This window comes from Hemitrygon akajei, chromosome 18 (genome assembly GCF_048418815.1).
Source record: "Hemitrygon akajei chromosome 18, sHemAka1.3, whole genome shotgun sequence".
In the NCBI taxonomy this organism is placed as follows: domain Eukaryota; kingdom Metazoa; phylum Chordata; class Chondrichthyes; order Myliobatiformes; family Dasyatidae; genus Hemitrygon; species Hemitrygon akajei.
In genome coordinates this window covers 9,524,073-9,545,145 of record NC_133141.1, presented here as the reverse complement: position 1 = coordinate 9,545,145, position 21,073 = coordinate 9,524,073, and the positions used below count along the sequence as shown (strand labels likewise).

General features: G+C 41.8%; 1 protein-coding gene and 1 long non-coding RNA gene across 4 annotated transcripts in view; one reads left to right on the top strand and one right to left on the bottom strand.

Annotated features, from left to right (window-relative positions):
• The window catches only part of LOC140741058 (vasoactive intestinal polypeptide receptor-like), a 114,875-nt gene extending 102,773 nt beyond the window's left edge, over positions 1 to 12,102 (top strand). For all 3 annotated transcript variants that reach the window (XM_073070741.1, XM_073070740.1, XM_073070743.1), the window contains 3 exons: positions 2,171 to 2,300; positions 3,672 to 3,713; positions 10,080 to 12,102. In XM_073070741.1, coding sequence (XP_072926842.1) covers positions 2,171 to 2,300; positions 3,672 to 3,713; positions 10,080 to 10,280 — 373 coding nt within the window. In that variant the 3' untranslated portion in view covers positions 10,281 to 12,102. The remainder of the gene's footprint in view (positions 1 to 2,170; positions 2,301 to 3,671; positions 3,714 to 10,079) is intronic.
• Positions 12,103 to 12,161: 59 nt separating this feature from the next.
• LOC140741060 (uncharacterized) lies at positions 12,162 to 20,940 on the bottom strand. Its single transcript, XR_012101998.1, has 3 exons — positions 20,506 to 20,940; positions 17,292 to 17,413; positions 12,162 to 12,502 (listed from the first exon to the last, which is right to left on the bottom strand). It is a non-coding gene; the product is annotated as an uncharacterized lncRNA (long non-coding RNA).
• Between the last annotated feature and the right edge of the window lie 133 nt (positions 20,941 to 21,073).

Sequence of the window (21,073 nt, the reverse complement as noted above, 5' to 3'; positions counted from 1 at the left end):
ATGACACACTGATGGCATGGTGTGCAGAAATCTGATTGGAAGGTACTCAGCACCACAAGAGCTGCAGGAGGAACTGAGCACGTCAGGCAACATCTTTGCAGGGAAATATCTCAGCAGAATTTTCAGATCGATTTGGGAGTCCCTATGCAGGATTCCTTAAAGGTTAGTTTGCAGGTTGAATCAGTGGTGAGAAAGGCAAATGCAATGGTAGCATTCATTTCAAGAAGACTGGAATATAAAACAAGGATGTAATGGTGAGGCCTCACTTGGAGTATTGTGAGCAGCTTTGGGCCCCTTATCTAAGAAAGGGTGTGCTGACATTGGAGTAGGTTCAGAGGAAGTTTACAAGAATGATCCCAAGAATAAAAGGGTTATAATATGAGGAACATTTGATAGCTCTGCACCTGTACTTGCTGGAATTTAGAAGAATGAGGGGGAATCTCATTGAAACCTATTGAATGTTGAAAGACCTTGATAGAATGGATGTGACAAGGATGTTTCGTTTGGTGAGAGAGTAGGACCAGAGGACACAGCCTCAAAATAGAGGGATGTCCATTTAGAACAGAAATGAGGAGGAGTTTCTTCAGCCAGAAGGTGGAGAATCTGTGGAATTTGATGCCACAGTTGGCTATCGAGGCCAAGTCACTGGATGCATTTAAGGCAGAAGTTAATAGGTTCTTGATTAGTCAGGACATGAAAGGTTATGAGGAGAAGGCAGGAAAATGGAGTTAAGAGGGAAATGGATCAGCCATGATGAAATGGCAGGGCAGACTTGATGTGCCAAATAGCCTAATTCTGCTCCTATGTCTTATGGAGACCCATCATCTAGAATGGGCATTTCCAAATGAAGGGTCTCAACCCAAAACATCAACTGTCCATTTCCCTCCATAAATGTTGCCTGACTTGCTGAGTTCCTCCACTCCTCTTGTATTGTTCCAGATTCAATTATCTACAGACTCTTGTGTCTCCAAAAGATACCCAAGAAGGTTTTGTATGAGTTAGAAGTGGGCAGTGCAAGATTGTGGGTAATATCAGGTTGAAGGCAGTGAAGGAGAGGTCTCCTGACGTGACAGTATAGGAGATGGTGGCTTGTAGTTTATTTCATAGTCTATAGGGTCATGATCAATGATATGTATAAGGAAGTACCCAAGTGTTGCCATCGTACCTGTGCAAGACAGAGTTCAATCTCCCAGACCACAATGGCACCACTCTCAATTGCAGGTTTGATGATGAGGCTGGGGTTGGTGCAGAGCAGTGTTGTTGGAGGGAGTGAGACTGAAGAGGTGAGGGGAGGCATCTGGTGTCACATCAGTGATTGGAAATGAGAAGATCAAGAGAGGATAAAAAAAAGCCAGAAGGTGGAGCCCAAGAGAAAGAGGAGTCTTGGAGACAAGAGAAGGCTTCATCAGTGGGGAGTGGGAGGAGGAATCTGAACCAGAGAAATAGTCATGGGGGTGGGGACAACAGAAGAAGAATAGTTAAACATCATGATAATTCCAGTATGCACTGAGGAGCAGGAAGAGGAGTACAAAGACGAGTCCTTTGCTGAGATAGAACACTCATAGTAAGAAATGGGGAGGTTAGTGGAGGTGGAGTGGTAAAGACCCAGCAGAGATTGGAATTGGGGAAAGGAGTGGGGTGAGTAGAAAGTAATGAGAGGGAGGGTTGGGGGAATGGCGATGAAAGGAGAGAGGGGGCTTGGGGGAGTTTTGGGAGATGAGATCATAGGAATGTGGGGGTGGGGGGGATAGGTGAGATCAGCAGAAGAGTGCAGAGATGCCCAGTATGTGTCCGGAGCCTGGAAATGAGCAGGAGAAGTCGGAGAACCAGGCACAGTGTGGGGAAGACAACCTTCAAATAACTTTCAATTACATTCCAACAATCCTTATTAAAATAGCTGAAGCTGCCCAGGACCTTGGCATCCTCTGTCATTACTGACATAATTATAGAGAAGATCCAGATTGGTGGCTGTGCACTGGGATATTTTATTTTAAATTCAACATTAATTTTCACATTGGTATTTGAAAGATTCTTCTCTGCAGATTCATTCCTGAAGATCCTTATTCCAATTAACCAAGTGCAGAAGTTTGAAGAGACTTATTCATGTTAATTAGTTTCTTCAGTAAGCATATGACCTTCTTAAACTAATTTTCCTTTACCTTATTTGAAGGAGACTGGCTAAATCCACACTGCTTCTCATCCCACTGTTTGGGGTCAACTACATCGTCTTTGTCTTTGTCCCTGATCGTTTGAACGACTACTTCAGGCTGGTCTTTGACCTGGCTCTGGGGTCCTTCCAGGTAGGTACTATGACCTTTATAAACTCCTCAGATAGTCTTTGTTCTTTCAGACATCTACAAAGAGAAATTATTAATAAATGTATTTTTAACCAAAGGTACCATGGTATGGAGCACAGGAACACAAGTTGTCCCTTGACCCCACTCAATGAAATTGTGACTAATCTTTATCCATCACTGCTCTCTACCTTTATGCTCTTTGGAACTAAAGTCTCAGGCATTTGAATTCAAATGGCTTGAAGAATTTTACTGTTTGACAAAGTACGTTGTGTACAGAAACTGGGGTTGATATTACCACATTAAAATGAGTTTAATGATCCAATCCCACTTCGACCTAGGCTTGAGCCTGCCGAATACAGGCTGTCCCTAATTTTACACATATTGTTCCTGTGGGAAATGGACAGGAGTCACATTAAATATTGAGCAAAGTGTTATGTCTTTAATATTTCAATATTTGAGTAATCTTGTGTGTGTATATATATATATATATATATAGATTGGTTGATTAAGCATTTTTGTTCATTTAAATAATTCATATTGGGTTATATGTATAAATACGTCAATTACATACATTGTCACACTACCACGAGATATGTGTGTGCCTCGCTTTAAGCAAACCCAAAGGTAGACTCACATTCCCAGCTCTCTTGTTTTCTTCTAATTGGTTTAATGTTTTGAAGTCACAAAACATAACACAAAGATCCTCTAAAGTTGTAACTGGTGTATAAAGGGTGGTTTTAACAAACATTTCCAGCAGAAAAAAGCAGGGAGGCTTGTTAAATTTAAGCAAGAGAATCAGCTCATTTGCACTGCCAGGTATGTAATCTGATCAGTGAACAAGAACACATGCCAGGAGCCAGCAGGTCCTGTTTTTAATATTCAGATCAGACTCTAGCTGAAGTGGGACTGTTTGAGTGGTCAGAGTTGAATATTATGGAAATAGTATGCAAAGTCAATGGATATCAGGAAGCTCTATTTGGCAAGATCAGCGGGGAGAATGTCATGATACGGCATGCAAAGAGAGCAGAGACAGAAGAGAACTCATTCTTTTTGCCAGGGATGTACTTGCTGACTAATACAGGAAAAGCTTGGACTGTATCACCGTAAGTTAAACAACCATTTTGGCACAGCCAGTGCAGACCTCTGTACTATATCTTGGTAAACTGGGACAGAGGCTCAAAATTAAAGGGCAAAAAGTTGAATATTTCCAATCTGTTGGCTTTCAAACCACTCAAGCCACTTATTCTCTCTGAGTCCACCAGCTACTCCATTCCAAATGTATTTAATTCAAGCAAAGGTTGATGTCTGAATGTATAACCAGTAGTGACAAGTGTGATTTGTGTAAACTTATTGTCCTTTCCCCACTCTTCCCAGGGTTTCATCGTTGCGATCCTGTACTGTTTTTTGAATGGAGAGGTAAGATCTATCATATCTACACTGGCTTTGAAGTCAAATTGGCATTGATTGCTGCAGGTCTGCTTCCCTGTGGGGTTGCGAGACCGGTGACGAGGCAGCAGTGTCACCTTGGTTGTGGCAAGGACTAGGCCTCAATCCTCAGTACTGCCCTCCAGTGTTAGATGGGTGGAATTACAGGCTGGTCTGCCAGGAACCATCAATTTATGGGACTTGTCACTCAGGGACTTGGATTAAAAATGTGTTTCCTTAGGTAGCTATGTTCTTTTCTTTTCCTTTCTCGTTATTTTGAATGCACAGGTATGTTTTGGCACCTTAGCCCCAGAGGAACACTGTCTCATTCGGCTGTATCCACGTATGGTTTGATTGACAGCTAAACTTGATTTGATTTGAAGTTCTGCCTTGACATATTCTCCACCTGAAATGTTCAGGTAGTGACACCGCAGCAGAGTAGATTCAGAATGCAGAAGAGATTCACCAGGATGTTGCCTGGAATGGAGGTCTTTAGTTACCAGGAAAGATAAATAAGTCTGGGATTGTTCTCAATAAAGCACAGGAGGCTGAGGGGTGACCTTGTGGAGATTTATAAAATTATGATGGCCATAAATAGAGTAGATATTCATAGTCTTTTTCCAAGGGAAGGAGAGTTTAAAACTAGAAGATGTTGGTTTAGGATGAGAGAAGAAATCCTTTAAAGAGATGTGTGATGCACCATCAATAACTCACGCTGAGACTTAGGAAGTGAGATATCGGCTTTTATTGACTGGAAGAATAAACAGCACTACATCCTGGGGAAAATGAGGGAGAGCAGCAGCCCACAGTCGCCTTTATACAGGGGTCTGTGGGAGGAGCCACAGGAGCAGTCAGCAGGGTCTGTGGGAGGAGCCACAGGAGCAGTCAGACAGGTATATCTAGTTCACCACAATGTGATAGGTTTTTTTTTGTCATCAAGGGTGGTGGATATATGGAACGAACTGCCAGAAGGAGTGGTAGAGCCCAGTACGATTTACAACATTAAAAGGACATTTGGACAAGTACATGGATAGGAAAGGTTCAGAGGGATATAGGCCAAAGATAAGAAAATGGGATTAATGTAGATAGGTGCCTTTAAAGAAAATTATTTTAAAATTTGTTATATGTTCTTTTTTTTAATACAACTTGGGGTATTCACATATGCATTCGCAAATGAAGGAGACACTGCACTAGTATTCAAGGCCAGAAAAAACACTTTATTAGAACTAGCGCAAATGCAATAGAGAAAGGAAAACAAATGTCTACAGTAGTAGCAGTACAGAAATTAAAATAATACTTCTCATTCACTAAACAAGCTGATCTCTGCAGTGTTGAAGGGGGCACTTTCTGACAGTTCTGACAATCTCACACACAGCATTTTCTCTCTCTGTCTCTCGCTCTGACTTGACATACTCTAACTCAACGTACTTGTCCATAGCTTCTTCACATGAGCACCGATCATGACCAAAACTCTCCCACTGCACAAAGGAAGTGCCCCTTTTTATATCCTGTAAGATTCCTTCACCCTGGTACTTTGTGGCACCCCCCTCATCTCTTATGACCTTCAGCCCAAAAACAATATTTGGGAAAAAGGAGACAACAGGTCTGTAAGTAGGAAAGTATTACTTACCAGTATCTCATCTTAATGATGTGTATTCAAAATAGAGACAAATTATTGGTCAATAAGAGGGAAACAGGCCATTACCACATTCCAACCTGACACCATTTTGTCTTCAAATTTCCATTTATTTTGGCATGTACCAAGAAAGGATCACAATTAACTCTTTCCTCACAGCACCTCAGTCAGCATAGACAAGTCACGCTCTATGACTCTATGAATTTTTAACTCCCTTTGCTATTTTGGAAAGTTCATTCAAGCCATCTCAAAGTCTCATTTTTCAAAGAGGAAACATTTTCCATAGACATAGAAAATGGCCACACAGCCCATCAAATCAATGCTAGATCACAATGCAATCCTATTCCCCCACTAATTTTGCCCTGTAACCTCCTCTCTCCACTTTCTCAACAACTCATCTTGATTTTACTGGGAATTTAGCCTACCAATCCTCATGTCTTTTGGCACATGGGAGCAAACTGGAAGATGCATGGAAACCCAAGCAATTTCAGGGAAATATGTGAACTTCCTACAGAGAGTGCTCAAGTCCAGGATTGAACCAAATATGCTGAAACTCTGAAGCAGCAGCTCTATCCAGTGACACTACTGTGATGACCCATTTGGAATTGACTTGTTCACCAGGTTACTCTGGCTAATTGGCCAGAACTATGCAGAGTACAGATACCTTCAAGTCAAATCTTTCTACAGGAGCACTGCAGGGCAGGTTAACTTGCAGGTACAAGAACTGGTGCATAGCAGACTGCAGTTAAAGTGCCCATTTCCTATTCCCATCTTATTATCTCTCATTTGGTTACACCATATTTCTCTATATCAAGCACCCCATTCACCATTCTAAACATTTCTTCCCTTTTCGTTGGGTGCAGTTTGTACTAGATAAGGAATAATCTCCTACTCCTACCACTTCCCACAACCACTACAAGGACAAGGGCAGTAACCACCCAAAGGTTGCTTGGAGATATATCATTAATTCTTTATTGTCACTGGGTCTAACTCCTGGAGATATTTCCCCAGCTGCATCATGGAAGACTCTCAACAGTAGGACTACAGAAGGTCACCAACTTCTCAAGGACAAAATCATGGACAGACAATGAATGCTGACTTTGTTAGCAATGTTCAGATCCCAAAATAATAAATAAACTTTTTTTTATTGCAAAGCTGGCTTGCATTGATTCCAGAGTTGACTTCACTATCAATAATTCTGAGCTTCATACAAGACTTAAGAATGCACCACAAAGTCTAAAGAATTACATTCCTGTTAACCCAATCTGGCTACCTCAGAATGCTAAGCCAGCAATGCAGACAGAGCCAGTTAAGTAGTTGTATGTATCCTTGAGCACATCTGTGGGATTGGCCAACAGACTGAGTGGACTTGGCTGTGAAATGCCCTTTTTGGTTTCTTTTGGATTTTTGCACCAATGAAGAGACATTCCCCAGAAGATAATTGACTGCATTGAATCTAACCCATCCTTGCCAAAGTCTTCCATTGCGGACATTCACACACATTTGTCACCTTTTGCCAGCACCACTAATATTCAAACAACACAACTCGGAGAAAGAGGGAAATCCTCTAAAACATTAATTCTGACAAAGTATGAAGTTGTATAAGATGTAGGTGAGGCCTAATTTGGAGTATTCCGTGCAGTTTTGGTCACCTACCTACAGGAAAGATGTAAATTTGGTTGAAAGAATACAGAGAAAATTTACAAGGATGTTACTGGGGCTGGAGGACCTGAGTTATAAAGAAAGATTGAATAACTTAGGAGTGTGTTCTTTAGAATGTAGAAGATTAAGAGGAGAGTTGATAGAGGTATAAAATTATGAGGGGTATAGCTAGGGTAAATGCAAGCAGGCTTTTTCCACTGCGGTTGGGTGGGACTACAACCAGAGGTTATGGGTTAAGTGTGAAAGGTGAAAAGTTGAAGGGGAACATGAAAGAGAGACTTCTTCACTCAGAGGGTCGTGAGAGTGTGGAATGAGCTGCCAACACAGATGGTGAATGCGATCTCAATTTTAACATTTAAGAGAAATTTGGATAGGTACATGGATGGTAGGGGTATGGAGGGCTGTGGTTCCGATGCAGGTCAATGGGAGTTGTTCCTTTCCGCACTTTGTGGGACATCGGGTGGCAACCTTGCCGTTTCTTTAGCATTTTTGTCTGTTTTTTATGAGGCCAACCAGCATGGATGGAAAGCGTGCAAGGTTCCGGCTAGATTCAAACCTGTGACCACTCACCTCGAAGTCCAGTGTGGATGCCACTACACCACCGAACAGACAGTCGATGGGAATACGCAGTTTAAATGGTTTGGCATGGACTAGATGGGCGAAAAGGCCTGTCTCTGGGATGTACTTTGACTCTTTGAGTTGTACTTTAAGCAACCACCCTCCTGCACCAACTCCCTCATCTGCTTTCCCTTCAAACCAATTTCCCACTGGAAATTAGTGCTCAATGAATTTACCTTGATAAGCTTTACAAGTCTTTAGTCTAAAAGCTTTACAGACTTTAGGCTGTACTTTAGATATCTGTTTTCAAAGGATGAGTGATGGTTTTCGGGATTCAGCTGATATTCCTGTAGTATGTTAACACAGGATTCTACAGATGGCAGAAATCTTGAGCAACACACACAGTATACTGGAGAATCTCAGCAGGTCAGGTAGCATCCATGGAAATGAATAAACAGTCAATGTTTTGGGCTGTGACCCTTCATCATCAGGACTGGAAAGGAAGAGGGCAGTAGCCAAAATAAGAAGGTGGGGGAAGGGGAAAGAGTACAAGCTGGCTGGTGAGAGGTAAGACCAGGTGAGGGGGAAGGTGCGTGGTTGGGGGGGTGGGGGCTGAAGTGAGATCTGGAGGGGATGAGTGAATGAGGTGAAGGGCTGAAGGAGAAGAAATCTAATAGGAGAGGACAGTGGACCATGGAAGAAAGGGGAGGAGGAGGGAGGGGGAGAGTTTGTATGTTCTCCAAATGACCACGCGGGTTTCTTCTAGGTGCTTTGGTTTCCTCCCATATTTCAAAGACATATGGGTTATGGTTAAGGTTAGTAAGGTGTGGGCATGCTAGGTTGATGCTGGGAGTGTGGCGACACTTGTGAACAGCCCCGAGGATGTGTTAGTCATTGAAGCAAACAATGTATTTCATTGTATGTTTCGAGATTTCAATGTGCACATGACAAATAAAGCTAAACATTAAAAAGAATTAAGCATAAATGTTTATGGAACTCTATTATATAATCAGACACAGTAGCAGATTGAAAACACATGGTTAGATAGAGAGATACAAACAGAATGCTGAAGGAGCTCAGCAGGTCAGGCGGCATCTATGGAGAGAAATGAATAGTTGATGTTTTGAACCAAAACTCTTCATCCAGACTGGTGAAGGGTCTGGGACTCAAATATTCATTTCCCTCCACAGATGCTGCTAGACCTGTCCAGCATTTTGTGTATGTTGTTCAAGATTTACAACATGTACACAATCTCTTGTGTCATACATATAGTTAGACTTTGACATCCGCTGCCTCCATCTTGTTTGTGAATTCCAAACCGAAGAATGTCTTAGCCAAGCCTTATCCCTGATAACCTCATTTCTTTTGCCTTTCCCTCCACATGCTTCTAACATACCAGTGCAATGTAAAGTAAGATAATAAACATATGATGCTCATATCTAATTAATATTTCTTGAGAAATTATAAACACAATTTGATCAGAGAAGTTTTAACCACAGGGAATTGGTTAGAAAATACAACACAGAACAGTACAGCACAACATTGTGGTTACCAATGAAATTAATAATCAAATGTCTAGCCAAACCAATCCCTTTTGTCAACACAATATCCATATCCTTCCATTTCCTGCACATTCATCGGCCTGCGTAAGAGCTTTTGAGCTCCCCTATCTTATTTACCTCCACCACCACTCCTGGCAGCATATTCCAGGCACTCACCACATCTGTCCTCTCACTGCCTTCTTCTTCTTCTTCTTAAGCCCATCACCCCTAATGAGGCCTATGCCACTAACAGCACCAGAGTCCTCCGACCTGTCTGGGCCATTCTTTCAGTCTTTCAAAGTGCAGCCCATCGGAAATACTTCCTCTCCCAGGAATGAGGTCTTTGGTCCCTCTATTGGTGTATCTGTAGCTCTGGGTTTATTAACAGGATGGGGTTGCTAGCCCGATGCCCAATCTTCCTTTTGCAACAGGGCTTGGGACCATCTATGGCAGAGTTGTCCTTGTTTCAGTTTTAAAAAACATTTAGATTTGCCACATTCAGCTCCACAAAGTGTTTCTGTTAGTAGAGCATAAATATGAATATTTTATTAAATGTGCTTACCATAACCTTACTCTAACACCTAATGTATTGAAACATACTACAATTCAATGTTAAGGTTCTTTTAGCTCATTCACAACCGTACCCTTAACTCTGGACCTTGTGTCTGATCGATATAATTGTCCAGTGACAAGCTCTCACATAAAGCACGTTTTGTTCCACCACATGCAAACACTAAATGCACCTCTCCCTATGTTGAGTAATCTCTGGACTATGATCTCCAAACTCAGACATTAAAACTTAGACAAATTCGACAAACAAGACCATCAATTAACCTTTTCTTTTTTCTTCCCATTATTGTTAGCATTGATTTTATGGAAACCTACAGTACAAAGGAGAATTGAATAAGTGACTGATTTTTAGAGCCTCCACTGATGAATATTTTGCATTTGGTTCTGCAGGTGCAGCTGGAACTTGGCCGGAAGTGGCGGAGATGGTGCACACAATGGTACCTCACAGCCAACTCAAGATACTGCTTCCCGTCCTTGGAGAACCATACCACAAAGGAAGGCACCCAAATATCAATGGTGTCCTGCTACAGCTCCCAAATCCAAGCTGCTAACAATGATCACCCTGACCCGAACCTCACGACTGTGCAGTGAAGTGAAAGTTGGGTTGGGTTAGGGACGGAGGGTAACCACACCTTCCAATTTAAGCAGAGATTTTCTGAGCACTCAATATCAGCCACGCACATGAAATTTGACCATAGTGTCATAGGCATACTTGTTTGACACCACAAGCCATTAGAAAATCAGCCTTAGAAGGTGATGATAAAGGTAATTTAGCATTTTTATTCAATGATACTCATTGCCATATGAAATAAAGAAAATAATTGTTTCACTCTTCAGATAGCTGTCAGTAAATGAAGTCCTTGAATAATCATGTGAGGTTTCTCTGAGCATTTCTGGACCTCCATTAAAATATTAGACATAGGAATGCTGCACAGACAGAAGTTCATATTGTGTGGTGTACTGTATGTGTGATGCACTAACCTCTGATCATTCTAGGCCACTTCTAAAATTCCACTCCTTGGATTTCAACAGATTTGAATTTCAGAAGTGAAATTCAACTGGAAATGCTACTCCATCATAGTATGAGCAGCAGAGATCACATTTCTGCTTGTTATCTGCTTTATAGGATGTAAAATAGACTCTTGGATTTTAAAAATGAATTTTAATGTGATTGCATTTCTCATCAATCCAGTGAGCTTCGTGCTGAGGACGGTTGTTCAGTTGCTTGCAGCCCTTTCATCTCTAACCAAGCAGACAGGATTCAAATACAAGCCATAACTTTTCCTCATTCACTGTGTGTGAGACATCTGTAATGTTTCTTGGTGGTGACAAGATGCTATGTCAGTGAAAAGTGCTCCTTCATTCCTGGCAAGTGTCTCATTACAGGGCTTCTAATCCCATCCATCAGCTGTGATTCCTGGAGCTGCCAGTATAGTCTATTCATAGAATCACAGAGCACACAAACAGGCCCTTCAGCCCATCAAGTCTTTGCTGTTCATCAGGTTCCTGTCCACACTAATCCTACACTATTCTCCCCACATTCCCATCAACTTCTAAACCCTCAGTTATGCATTAAGGTCAATTTACAATGTCTATTTATCTCAGCAATCTGTACGTGTTTGGAATGCAAGAGAAAACTGGAGCATCCAGAGGAGCCCACAGAGTGAGCAGGCAAACTTCTCACAGCTCCAGCAACCTGCATCCAATCCTCTTGTCCAGTGCTGCCTGTGAGAAGTTTGCCTGCTCACTCTGTGACTCTGTGGGCTCCTCTGGATGCTCCAGGTTTCTCTTGCATTCCAAACACGTACAGATTGCTCAGATAAATGGGTTGCTGGAGCTTAGGTGATGCTGACCATATAATTCACAATAAGGGAGCTGGGTCAACTGGGAAAAAGAGGAGCAGTGGCGGGGCAAAGCAGCAGATCAGTAGAGCTAGGGGAGTTTGGGGGGGGGGAGGGTGTAAGCAGAAAGTCTGGGAGTGGGAGTGAGCACTGAGGATAGAATTTTGGAGCTCGTGTGTGGAAGATACGTAAGTCAGGAGTGAAGCAGTAAGGCTGAGAGCGAGAAAGGTAGAAAGAAGTTGAACATGTAGCCACAAGGAACTGACCGATGCCACCCAGAGTCCTTATCCGAATCCCCAATATTTTACTGTGTTTCAAAGTAGCCATCATGGAGAGCAACTTAACCCCGCAGTATAAACTACCTTCCCCATCACACCTCTGCTCCATCAGTCACTTTCTGGGGAGGTCTTTCCCTGTCTGGTGATCCTTATCACATAGAGGAGAAAAAGATTACTCTGTACAGTTGCTGAGACTGTGAAGTCAAAGACCATCAACCAGTAATTTATACACTGTAGTTGTTTATTTTGGTGCAATACAACAACAAATGGCAAATAAAAGACATAAAATGCAAACATCCTCAGGTGTGTGAAAGCTTTGAAATGATGATAATGAATGCTACCAATACTGGAAATTTCTATTAGTTTCAAGTTCAAGTTTAATTGTCATGCAACCATACATGAATACCCATGAATACAGACAAATGAAACAGCATTACTCTGGGGCCAAGGTGCAAGCCACAGTACCAACAGTCACATATAACACATATATAACATATCAGTAGAATAAGACACACAAAAAATATAGTCCAAGTTGCTGAGTCCATGAATGTTGCAACAGTCTGCAGTCAAACACAATCCAACCTGCCGAGCGAACACTCAGGGGCAGCACCAACTCCCAAGAATGTGCTTTGATCTGTCCAAGGCCAGGGTCTTTCCTACACAGCTATGTTACCTGACGGGAACTGTCCAGACTCTGCAGAGGAGCAGAAGGGATGAGTCATCACCAGAACATCCTGAACTGAAGAGTGCAATGCACTAACAGCAGTGTCTTTTCAACAATATATCAACAGCCATGTATACTCAATCCGTTAACACTCTCTTACACACATAGACACAGTACTGCTTCTTCATTGAAGCTCATTTGGCTCATCATGTCCACATCGACAGTTTTGCCTAGTTGCACTAATCTCGTGTACAACACGCTGGAAGAACTCAGCGGGTTGGGCAGCATCCGTCACTAATATACCTTGCCTGTTTTAGGTGTCTGCTTAAATGTCTCTTAAACATAGTAAATGCACCTGATTACACAGCCTCCTGTGACAGAGTGTTTCAGATATCAGCCTCTCTACTAAACTCATAGAAACCATCAACTATTTACATACAAAACAGCCAACAATAAATTCACTCCTCTTGTCTCTTCGTTTTCTGAGCTCTTAACAGCAAGCTGTGTTTAAAATACGTATTTGAAACATCCACTCCAGAACTTGGTAATTCTAGTGAATCAGTTTTCTAGAGAGGCTTCAAACACACCTTGTCTCACATCCTTCTATAAATGTTATTCAAAATAATTGTCCTCTTTACTGTGAGTTTAATGTATTACACATTCACGATCACATCTATTCGCATGAACTTAATCCGGAGATTGATAACTCACAATACTGCGCCTTGCCCATAATTCAGAAGCCCTTCCCACGTGCCCAATGCTGATTTGCACTACCTGAATGGAGACTGTTTAAGGTACTTAGGATACATGGCCTGGCCGATAACTAATTGACTTGTTTTGATGCCGAAGATTACTGTTGCTTCCTCAATGAAGTGTGCTGGTCTAGATACACTCCTCTCTTGCAGCATTCCCATTTCTACCTCCTCAGTTGATGCCACTGTGTATATGGTACCCCAGTGGGACAGTTTTATGAACTTGCCACTTGCTATTCAGTCATTTGGAGACCAGCATTTTTGCAGGCAGTTATCATCTTCAGAAAGATACAGCGCACCCATCCCCATATTGTGACAATTGTAGTATTTGACCAGTTTGAACTGAGGCTGAGTAATTCCCGTAACATCCAAGGCAAGACACAAGGCCTATTGGTTTCCTGTTGGATTTATATGTAGCACATCACAAAGGGGAAGACCAAGCACCCAGACCAACCTCGTGAGCGGATTTCCAAAGCAATACAAGCTTATGAGTTTTAGTGCTGTCTCTGCTCTGGCAGCTATTCAACATACTCCCTTGAACATTAGGTCTACTGATTCACCTGAATTCCCTTATCTATGAGTCTGCATGCTAAATGCCCCAGAATGCCCAATCTGAAAAAGTTTGGAAGCTCCATCTTCATCGACCGCCTGACCACGATTTCACTAGCCGTTCCCTTGGGTGCATATGCAAACACATATCTCTTGAAAATCTCTGACATTACGAGATTGAAATATGCCATTAGAGCTTTTAACTATGCCCCCATACAAGAGCTAGTCGAGAGTTTCTGGAACAAGTAGACTCCAGCTCCACTACCAACAACAATAACTACTGTATATTCAATAATAACTCAGTAACCTGACTGTTATCTTCTATTCCTATTCCCTGTCCTCAGCAGCAACCCAGCCAAAACCGTCTGAGATCAGGAATATGTTAACTTACTTTACATACATGCCAAAAGCTTGGGTCTGCTTTCATCCCTCAGAGCTTGCCATCATTCTGGGTTAGTGATGCACCATCAATAACTCACTCTGAGATGTAAGAAGCGAGATATCGGCTTTTATTGACTGGAAGAATGAACAACACTACATCCTGGAGAATGAGGCCGGGCTCAGGCCTCAATCGCCTTTATACAGGGGTCTGTGGGAGGAGCCACAGGAGCAGTCCAGACAGGTATATGTAGTTCACCACAGTTAGTGCCCTGCTGCTCCCTCAATGAGTTATACACCAGAAAACTTGGCCTGCTAATACAAAGACAATAAAAAGCATAGAACTACTGCTGATATAAACAGCCAGACAATAATTTGATTGAGGGTCCTTCTCTATTAGAATGGAGACTTCTCCACCAGTAACATACCAAACAAAGGAACGGTATGCAAATTCATCAACCATTTATTTAGTGGACATTTATCGGGCCAAATATCAGATTATTATAAATATTAAAGGAAAATTCTGTACCCAGTTGTCAGGCAGCATGTATTTCTGCAGCATTTCATTGGCTGCATCCCAAATATTGCCAAAGCTAAATGCTATATTTGGCACTGCCCACCCCTCCATCACTCCTGCTAATATCCTCACCTACTACCTCACTTCATTGGTTGACTGCTACAATTTGCCCTCCCAGAATTCAACCATATCCAAATCGTCATCTCCCCATCCTCACACATCACCCAGAACCCTACTCTCCAACTCAGACCACAAATAAAATCTCAAAATGGCTTTGTTCCAGGTGTTATCTTTGCTATCCTTTCCAGCTACTTAACCACCTTAGCTGTTCACTCCTTCTGCCATTAGCATCTGTACATTCCCCTCCCACTTCTACCTCCTCCATGATGATAAAGGCCTTGACCACACTGCCTGAAACTCCCATTCACCTCTCCCCTTTCCTAATGAGGTCTTGTCTGAGTGAGGTAAGTCCCAATATTTTTGGTGCTATGTTAATGCACAGATGTCAACTTGAGCTTTGCTCTTTATGGATAGCTTTCTTTTAATAGAAACATAGAAAACCTACAGTACAATACAGGTCCTTTGGCCCACAAAGTTGTGCCGAACGTGTCCCTACCTTAGAAATTACTAGGCTTATCTATAGCCCTCTATTTTTCTAAGCTCCATGTACCTATCCAAAAGTCTCTTAAAAGACCCTATCGTATCTGCCTCCACCACCGTTGCCAGCAGCCCATTCTATGCACTTACCACTTTCTGAGCAAAAAAATTTACCCCTGACATCTCCTCTGTACCTAATCCCCAGCACCTTAAACCTGCGTCCTCTTGTGGCAACCATTTCAGCCCTGGGGAAAAGCCTCTGACTATCCACACGATCAATGCCTCTCATCATATTATACACCTTTCATCCTCTGTCACTCCAAGGAGAAAAGGCCGAGTTCACTCAACCTGTTTTCATTAGGCATGCTCCCCAATCCAAGCAACATCCCTGTAAATCTCCTCTGCACCCTTTCTATGGTTTCTGCATCCTTCCTGTAGTGAGGCGACCACAACTGTGGGGTCTGACCAGGGTCCTATATAGCTGCAACATTACCTCTCAGCTCCTAAATTCAATTCTACGACTGATGAAGCCAATACACCGTTTACATTTACTAGATGCAGTTGTTGTTGATAGGGTCAGAATTCATTGTTTGCCCGTAACTGCCAATGAGCCATTTTAGTTCAGAAAGAGACAACTGCACTGTCAACCTTCTGGGGGTCACACATACATGGGCCAGACTAGGTAAGGAAGCATAAATCACCTTCCTGAAATGCATTTTTATGACACTCTGGTCAGTGTTCCTGAAATTAGCTTTTGATTCTCGTTTCATTCAGTCACTTAGATTCCTCAGTGCGATATATAATCACATCTCCAGAACATTACTCCAAATTTGTGCACAACTGCTGCAGTATCACAGTCTATGCAAACATATGCTAACGTGCTGACACAGAGCCCTACTAACTGGAATTTGATGTGGCAAAAGCAGCAAAGTTCACACAATGAGTTAATCATAGGAATTGCCTATTCAAATTCAATAGCATAACCTATAATGGACTATGACCTCTTTAATATTCAAAATAAACCAATAATTTGAACATAATATTGCAAAACAAAACCCTGCAGAGTTTGAACAACTTCATTGCCCACTAATTTCTTTGTGAAGGTGGCCTGTGTGCTAGATCAGGTCACTAACTCAACATGTAACTGAATAAAATAGATGATAATTGTGTAAAATGGCCATGCACTGACCCATGGCATCTGCGCATGGCCATTCTACAATGAGTTTGTACCAAAAACCTATAAGTGCTACTCTCCACCACACAGCAGTTTCTCGCAAGTCTGTGTTCTCCAGCAGAGCTTCCCTGCAATTCAGGTATAACTTCCAAAAAAGAGGGAATAAAGGATCAAAAGCTCTGTCAAAAGATTGGTCCAGCGTGGTTATGATTCAGATACAGTAGTTAGAATCAGGGTCCAAGCAAGTAAGCACAGGTGCAAGTGATTTTTTTTTTAAACTTCTAATCAGTTTATATTATTCAGAATCTCACCTGCAATCTCTCCTGCACACATTAAGTTATTGTTTCCTTCCACATTTATGTTCACCTTGAATAAATATCAGAAAGAATTCATAAAAATTGCATTGGCAGTAGCCAAAAAGGCTATTGCAGTTACTTGGAAATCGGATTCATACTTAAGTATAGATCGTTGGAAGAATGAAATTTTTAGCTGCATTCCACTTGAAAAAATTACTTATAATTTAAGAGATAAATATGAAATATTTCTGAAAATTTGGCGCCCTTATTTACAAAAGATAGGATTAAATATATAGGTGCTCTGAAGATAAAATTATTGGTTATCTGGGGAAAGAAATAAATATACATATTAAAGCTATTATGAACTCCATGGAGCATGTGGGGATCTTCTGATATCCAGGCATTCTTTCTTTCTTTCTTTTTTCTTCTCTTTTTTTTCCTATAGGGATATGTTAGGGGGGAGGGGTTAAGGGAGGAGGGGAAGGGTTGATAATTTTTTTTCTTTCTGTAACCTATTTGAAAATTCAATTAAATTTTTTTTTTAATTTATGCTCACCTTTCCTGAAACTTCATGTTTGAAGAGCTCACAGTCTGTAACCAGAAAGTTAGAAACCCTGGAAGCTGGATATCTAATTTATAATAGGGAGTACTGGAAATGCTCAGCAGGTCAGGCAGCATCTATGGGGAAAGAGAGAGAGAGTTAATATTTCAGTCAGGTAAAGTTAAAAATCAAGTATGCGTTAGGTTGCAGAGAAAGGGGAGAAGGGTTTCTGTTTCTATTTTTCCCTTTTTGTCTATTTACCCCGTCTCACCTTCCCCTGCACTTCCAGCAGAATCGATGTCAGGGGTGAGGAGAGAATCAGGTCAGCAGCAGGCAAATCAGGCTCTCAGGTCAGAGTGTTGTGAGTGACAATCAGGTCTGAAGTTTGAGAGGTCGCTGGTGCAGCACAGGATGGAGTGGGAAGTGGCAGGATCTTGTTGGCCCAGAACTACCCAATGATGGCTACTCCTGGAGCAACTGAATCCAAGTTCCCACTAAATGTTACAAAGGGAGCATGGTGTAGGAAATGACATCATCTCATGGCATCATCCCAGCCATCATTTTAGGGCCAAGACTGGTAGAAATAGAAGTGTCCAGTCAGTTTCCCGGAGTGAGTTAAAATGACCCCAAAACGATCGCTCTCATGTTTCACACTGGGAAAATCTACCGTGTGTTCTTTTTTTTAAAAAGGATGAATAAAAAAAGGTTTATGAATTGAATTTTCAGGTAAATATTAGTCCATTGGTGTAGTATCACAGGAAGCAAGACTTTGAGATCCATGTGGACATCAAGATTTAGTAAGGCCTACATGGGCAGTTACCTGAGAAGGGCAGGTCTGGTCAGTGCAATCCAGCTCATTACTTCACATCACTGAGATGTCTGCCAGCTCTAGCCACTAACTAACCTGCAAGGATATCACTGTGATAGTAGTGAAGCTGAAGCTGGTGCTGACAAGTTGGTATATGCAAGATGGGCTGTGAAAAATAACTGTTCCATTAATCAATCTCTGGGATGTTGAAAGTTCAAAAGGTAGCCTGTGGAGAGCCTTTAAATACTAGAACACTTGTACACATACTTTGAGCTCCTGATGTTTCATGTGCATGAATAAGCTCACTCTAAAATGCCCTTAGACAGAGGTTAAAAGCCCACTGAATGGTTAAAAACCCATTAGTGGTTTCCAATAAAATAACCATGGGGGATAAGTAAAGAATGTAATAACTTTTATCTCTGAAGTTTTCTGCTGGATTATTTTCTGTGATTGGAGACAGCTGGAGCAATCCCATACTAACCATGCGAAATGTAGCTCATCAGAATCCTCTTTGTATTTTAAGAATTATCGTAATTGATCACTTGACCCTGTGTTGTCCTTTTGAGGAATATGGAGAAACTAAGCTAAATAAATATTGTATACTAAACAGGAGAAAAGACACTGTACAATTATTCCTGCAATAGTAGAGCCCAGAGATTAATGACCATCCTGAGTGTGCATTAATAACTGTCTTGCTGAATGAAAAATGGATCTTGCCTTTGATGTTTAAAAGCAACAATCAAAGAAAATTTCTCTCTTCTGTGGAAACACAGATAATAACTGAATTGAAGATATTCCAGTGAAGGCAGGGTAGCTTGGTAGCATAGCGGTTCAGTTTTCACTGCTGTCTGTAAGGAGTTTCTACGTTCTCCCCATGGGTTTCCTCCAGGTTCTTCGGTTTCCTCCCACACCGATTAGTAAGGGTTGGTAAACTGAGGGCATGCTACGTTGACACTGGAAAGATGGGATAGTTGCGGGCTGTCTCAGCTCATCCTCAGACAGTGTTGTTCATTGAAACAAACAATGCACTTCACTGTATTTTTCAATGTTTTGATGTACATATGACAAATAACGCTGATTTTTTTCTTTAATCTTTAAAGTTAAACTTGTCCTTGTTTTTTCAAAAAAATGGAATATTTAAACCATTAAATATCTAAAGCCAAAAGTTCAAGCTATACTTGGCTAACATATTCTGAAAATACGTAAAAGAAAACAAGAGTAGGTGTCAAACATGTTTCTAAATTAATAGTTCTGCAAATGTGAAAATTGAGTCTATTTGAGAATTGGCACATAAGAGCCAGTTTGTGCATGTTAGTTTGTGCTGGTGATCAACTCTGGGACACCATAGGGTGCCTGACACATGCCCACTATTAGATGAGTATCCAATCATGTCATCTGATGAGCAACAGACATATCCACAATGAAAACGGAGGCTGGCTGGTTCAATCTAACCCCCATTTTATTCCCTCACAATAAAATGAGGAACAAATCATGCAACCATATTCAGATGGAAATGTTAAATTATTGATCCATCACAGCTTCCTCCAGAAATCCCCCAACATGGAAAACAGGCTCCACACAGTTTGATTTCCTTCATATCAAGAAACGGCTAACATCACTGGATCTCATAAAGGCTATGAGACCAGGCAGTATTCTGGCTGTGTACTAAAGCCCTTTCCTCAGAATGAGCTGTACCTTTGGTCAAGTTATTCCAGCATTTACTCAATGTGAAAAATTAGCCAAGTATATTTTGTTCACAAAAACCAGAACGAATCCATTCCAGTTAATTACTGCACAACATTCAGCAAAGTGATGGGAAGCTATCATCAACAGTGCTCTCAAGTAACACTTGTTTCACCAGTAATCTGCTCACTGGTGGCTAGTTTGCATTTCATCAGAACCACTCAGCTCAGACCTCATCATAGCCTTGGTCTATGAACAAAGGATCTGAATTCTAGAGGTGAGGTGAGAGTGATTGCCCTCATCAAAAGGTATTTGACAGACTGTGGCATCAAAGCACTTTGGAATATTAAAGTCAATGGGAATCAAAAGGAAAATACGCCAGTATTGAAACCATACTTGAACAAAGGAAGATAGTTGCAGTCACCAGGGTTCAATTTGCTTTGAACTTTGTTCCAGTCTCAGATCCAGTGGGGTGATGAAACATCTTCCTCATGGTGGCCATGAATACCTCCGAACCCGATCGGATTTCCAATTTGCATTCCCAATCCACGGTGGCCCAGGTCAGGACTCTTCCAGTCAGAAGAGAGATAATAAAAGCCACCTTTCTGCACCAAGATGGCTGGAGTTCAAATACTAATGAACATTGGACGAGGAAAGCACAGCAAGAATCCAGGTCACCATTGAATCTCTTCGAGGTTGGAAGGTGGACTGGTTCTGCAGAGCAATCAACAGCCTCACCTGAGCGACTTTGGCTTTCTCCCTGCAGAAGCTGGCACACAGCAAACTAGAGGTTATGTATCTCCAGGGTCTGTCCGGAAATTTTCTCACTGAGGCTGGCCACAACTGATGAAAGGCTCCGATATCCCATTGCGTCCATGTTGCCTCAATCATACAGTGATGAGAGTCCTTGATGAGGATAGTTTGAACCGAAATGCTGCAGTATCCAAAGCAAGGATCGAGACCTGGTATCAAACTGGATCGAGAACTAAGGACAAAACAAACACTAGACAAAATTATTACCAGGGCTTACAATTGAGTGCCAAACCTCAGTTCAGGTGATCTTTAAATACTCAATTCTTGGTGCCCCAAAACATGATTACAATTAGTGGGACTGTCCTGAACCCTTAAAGGTACCCCATGCAAAGCTTACTGAGAAAGTAAGGAGGCATGGGATCCAAGGGGACCTTGCTTTGTGGATCCAGAACTGGCTTGCCCACAGAAGGCAAAGGGAGGATGTAGACGGGTCATATTCTACATGGAGGTCGGTCACCAGTGGTGTGCCTCAGGGATCTGTTCTGGGACCCCT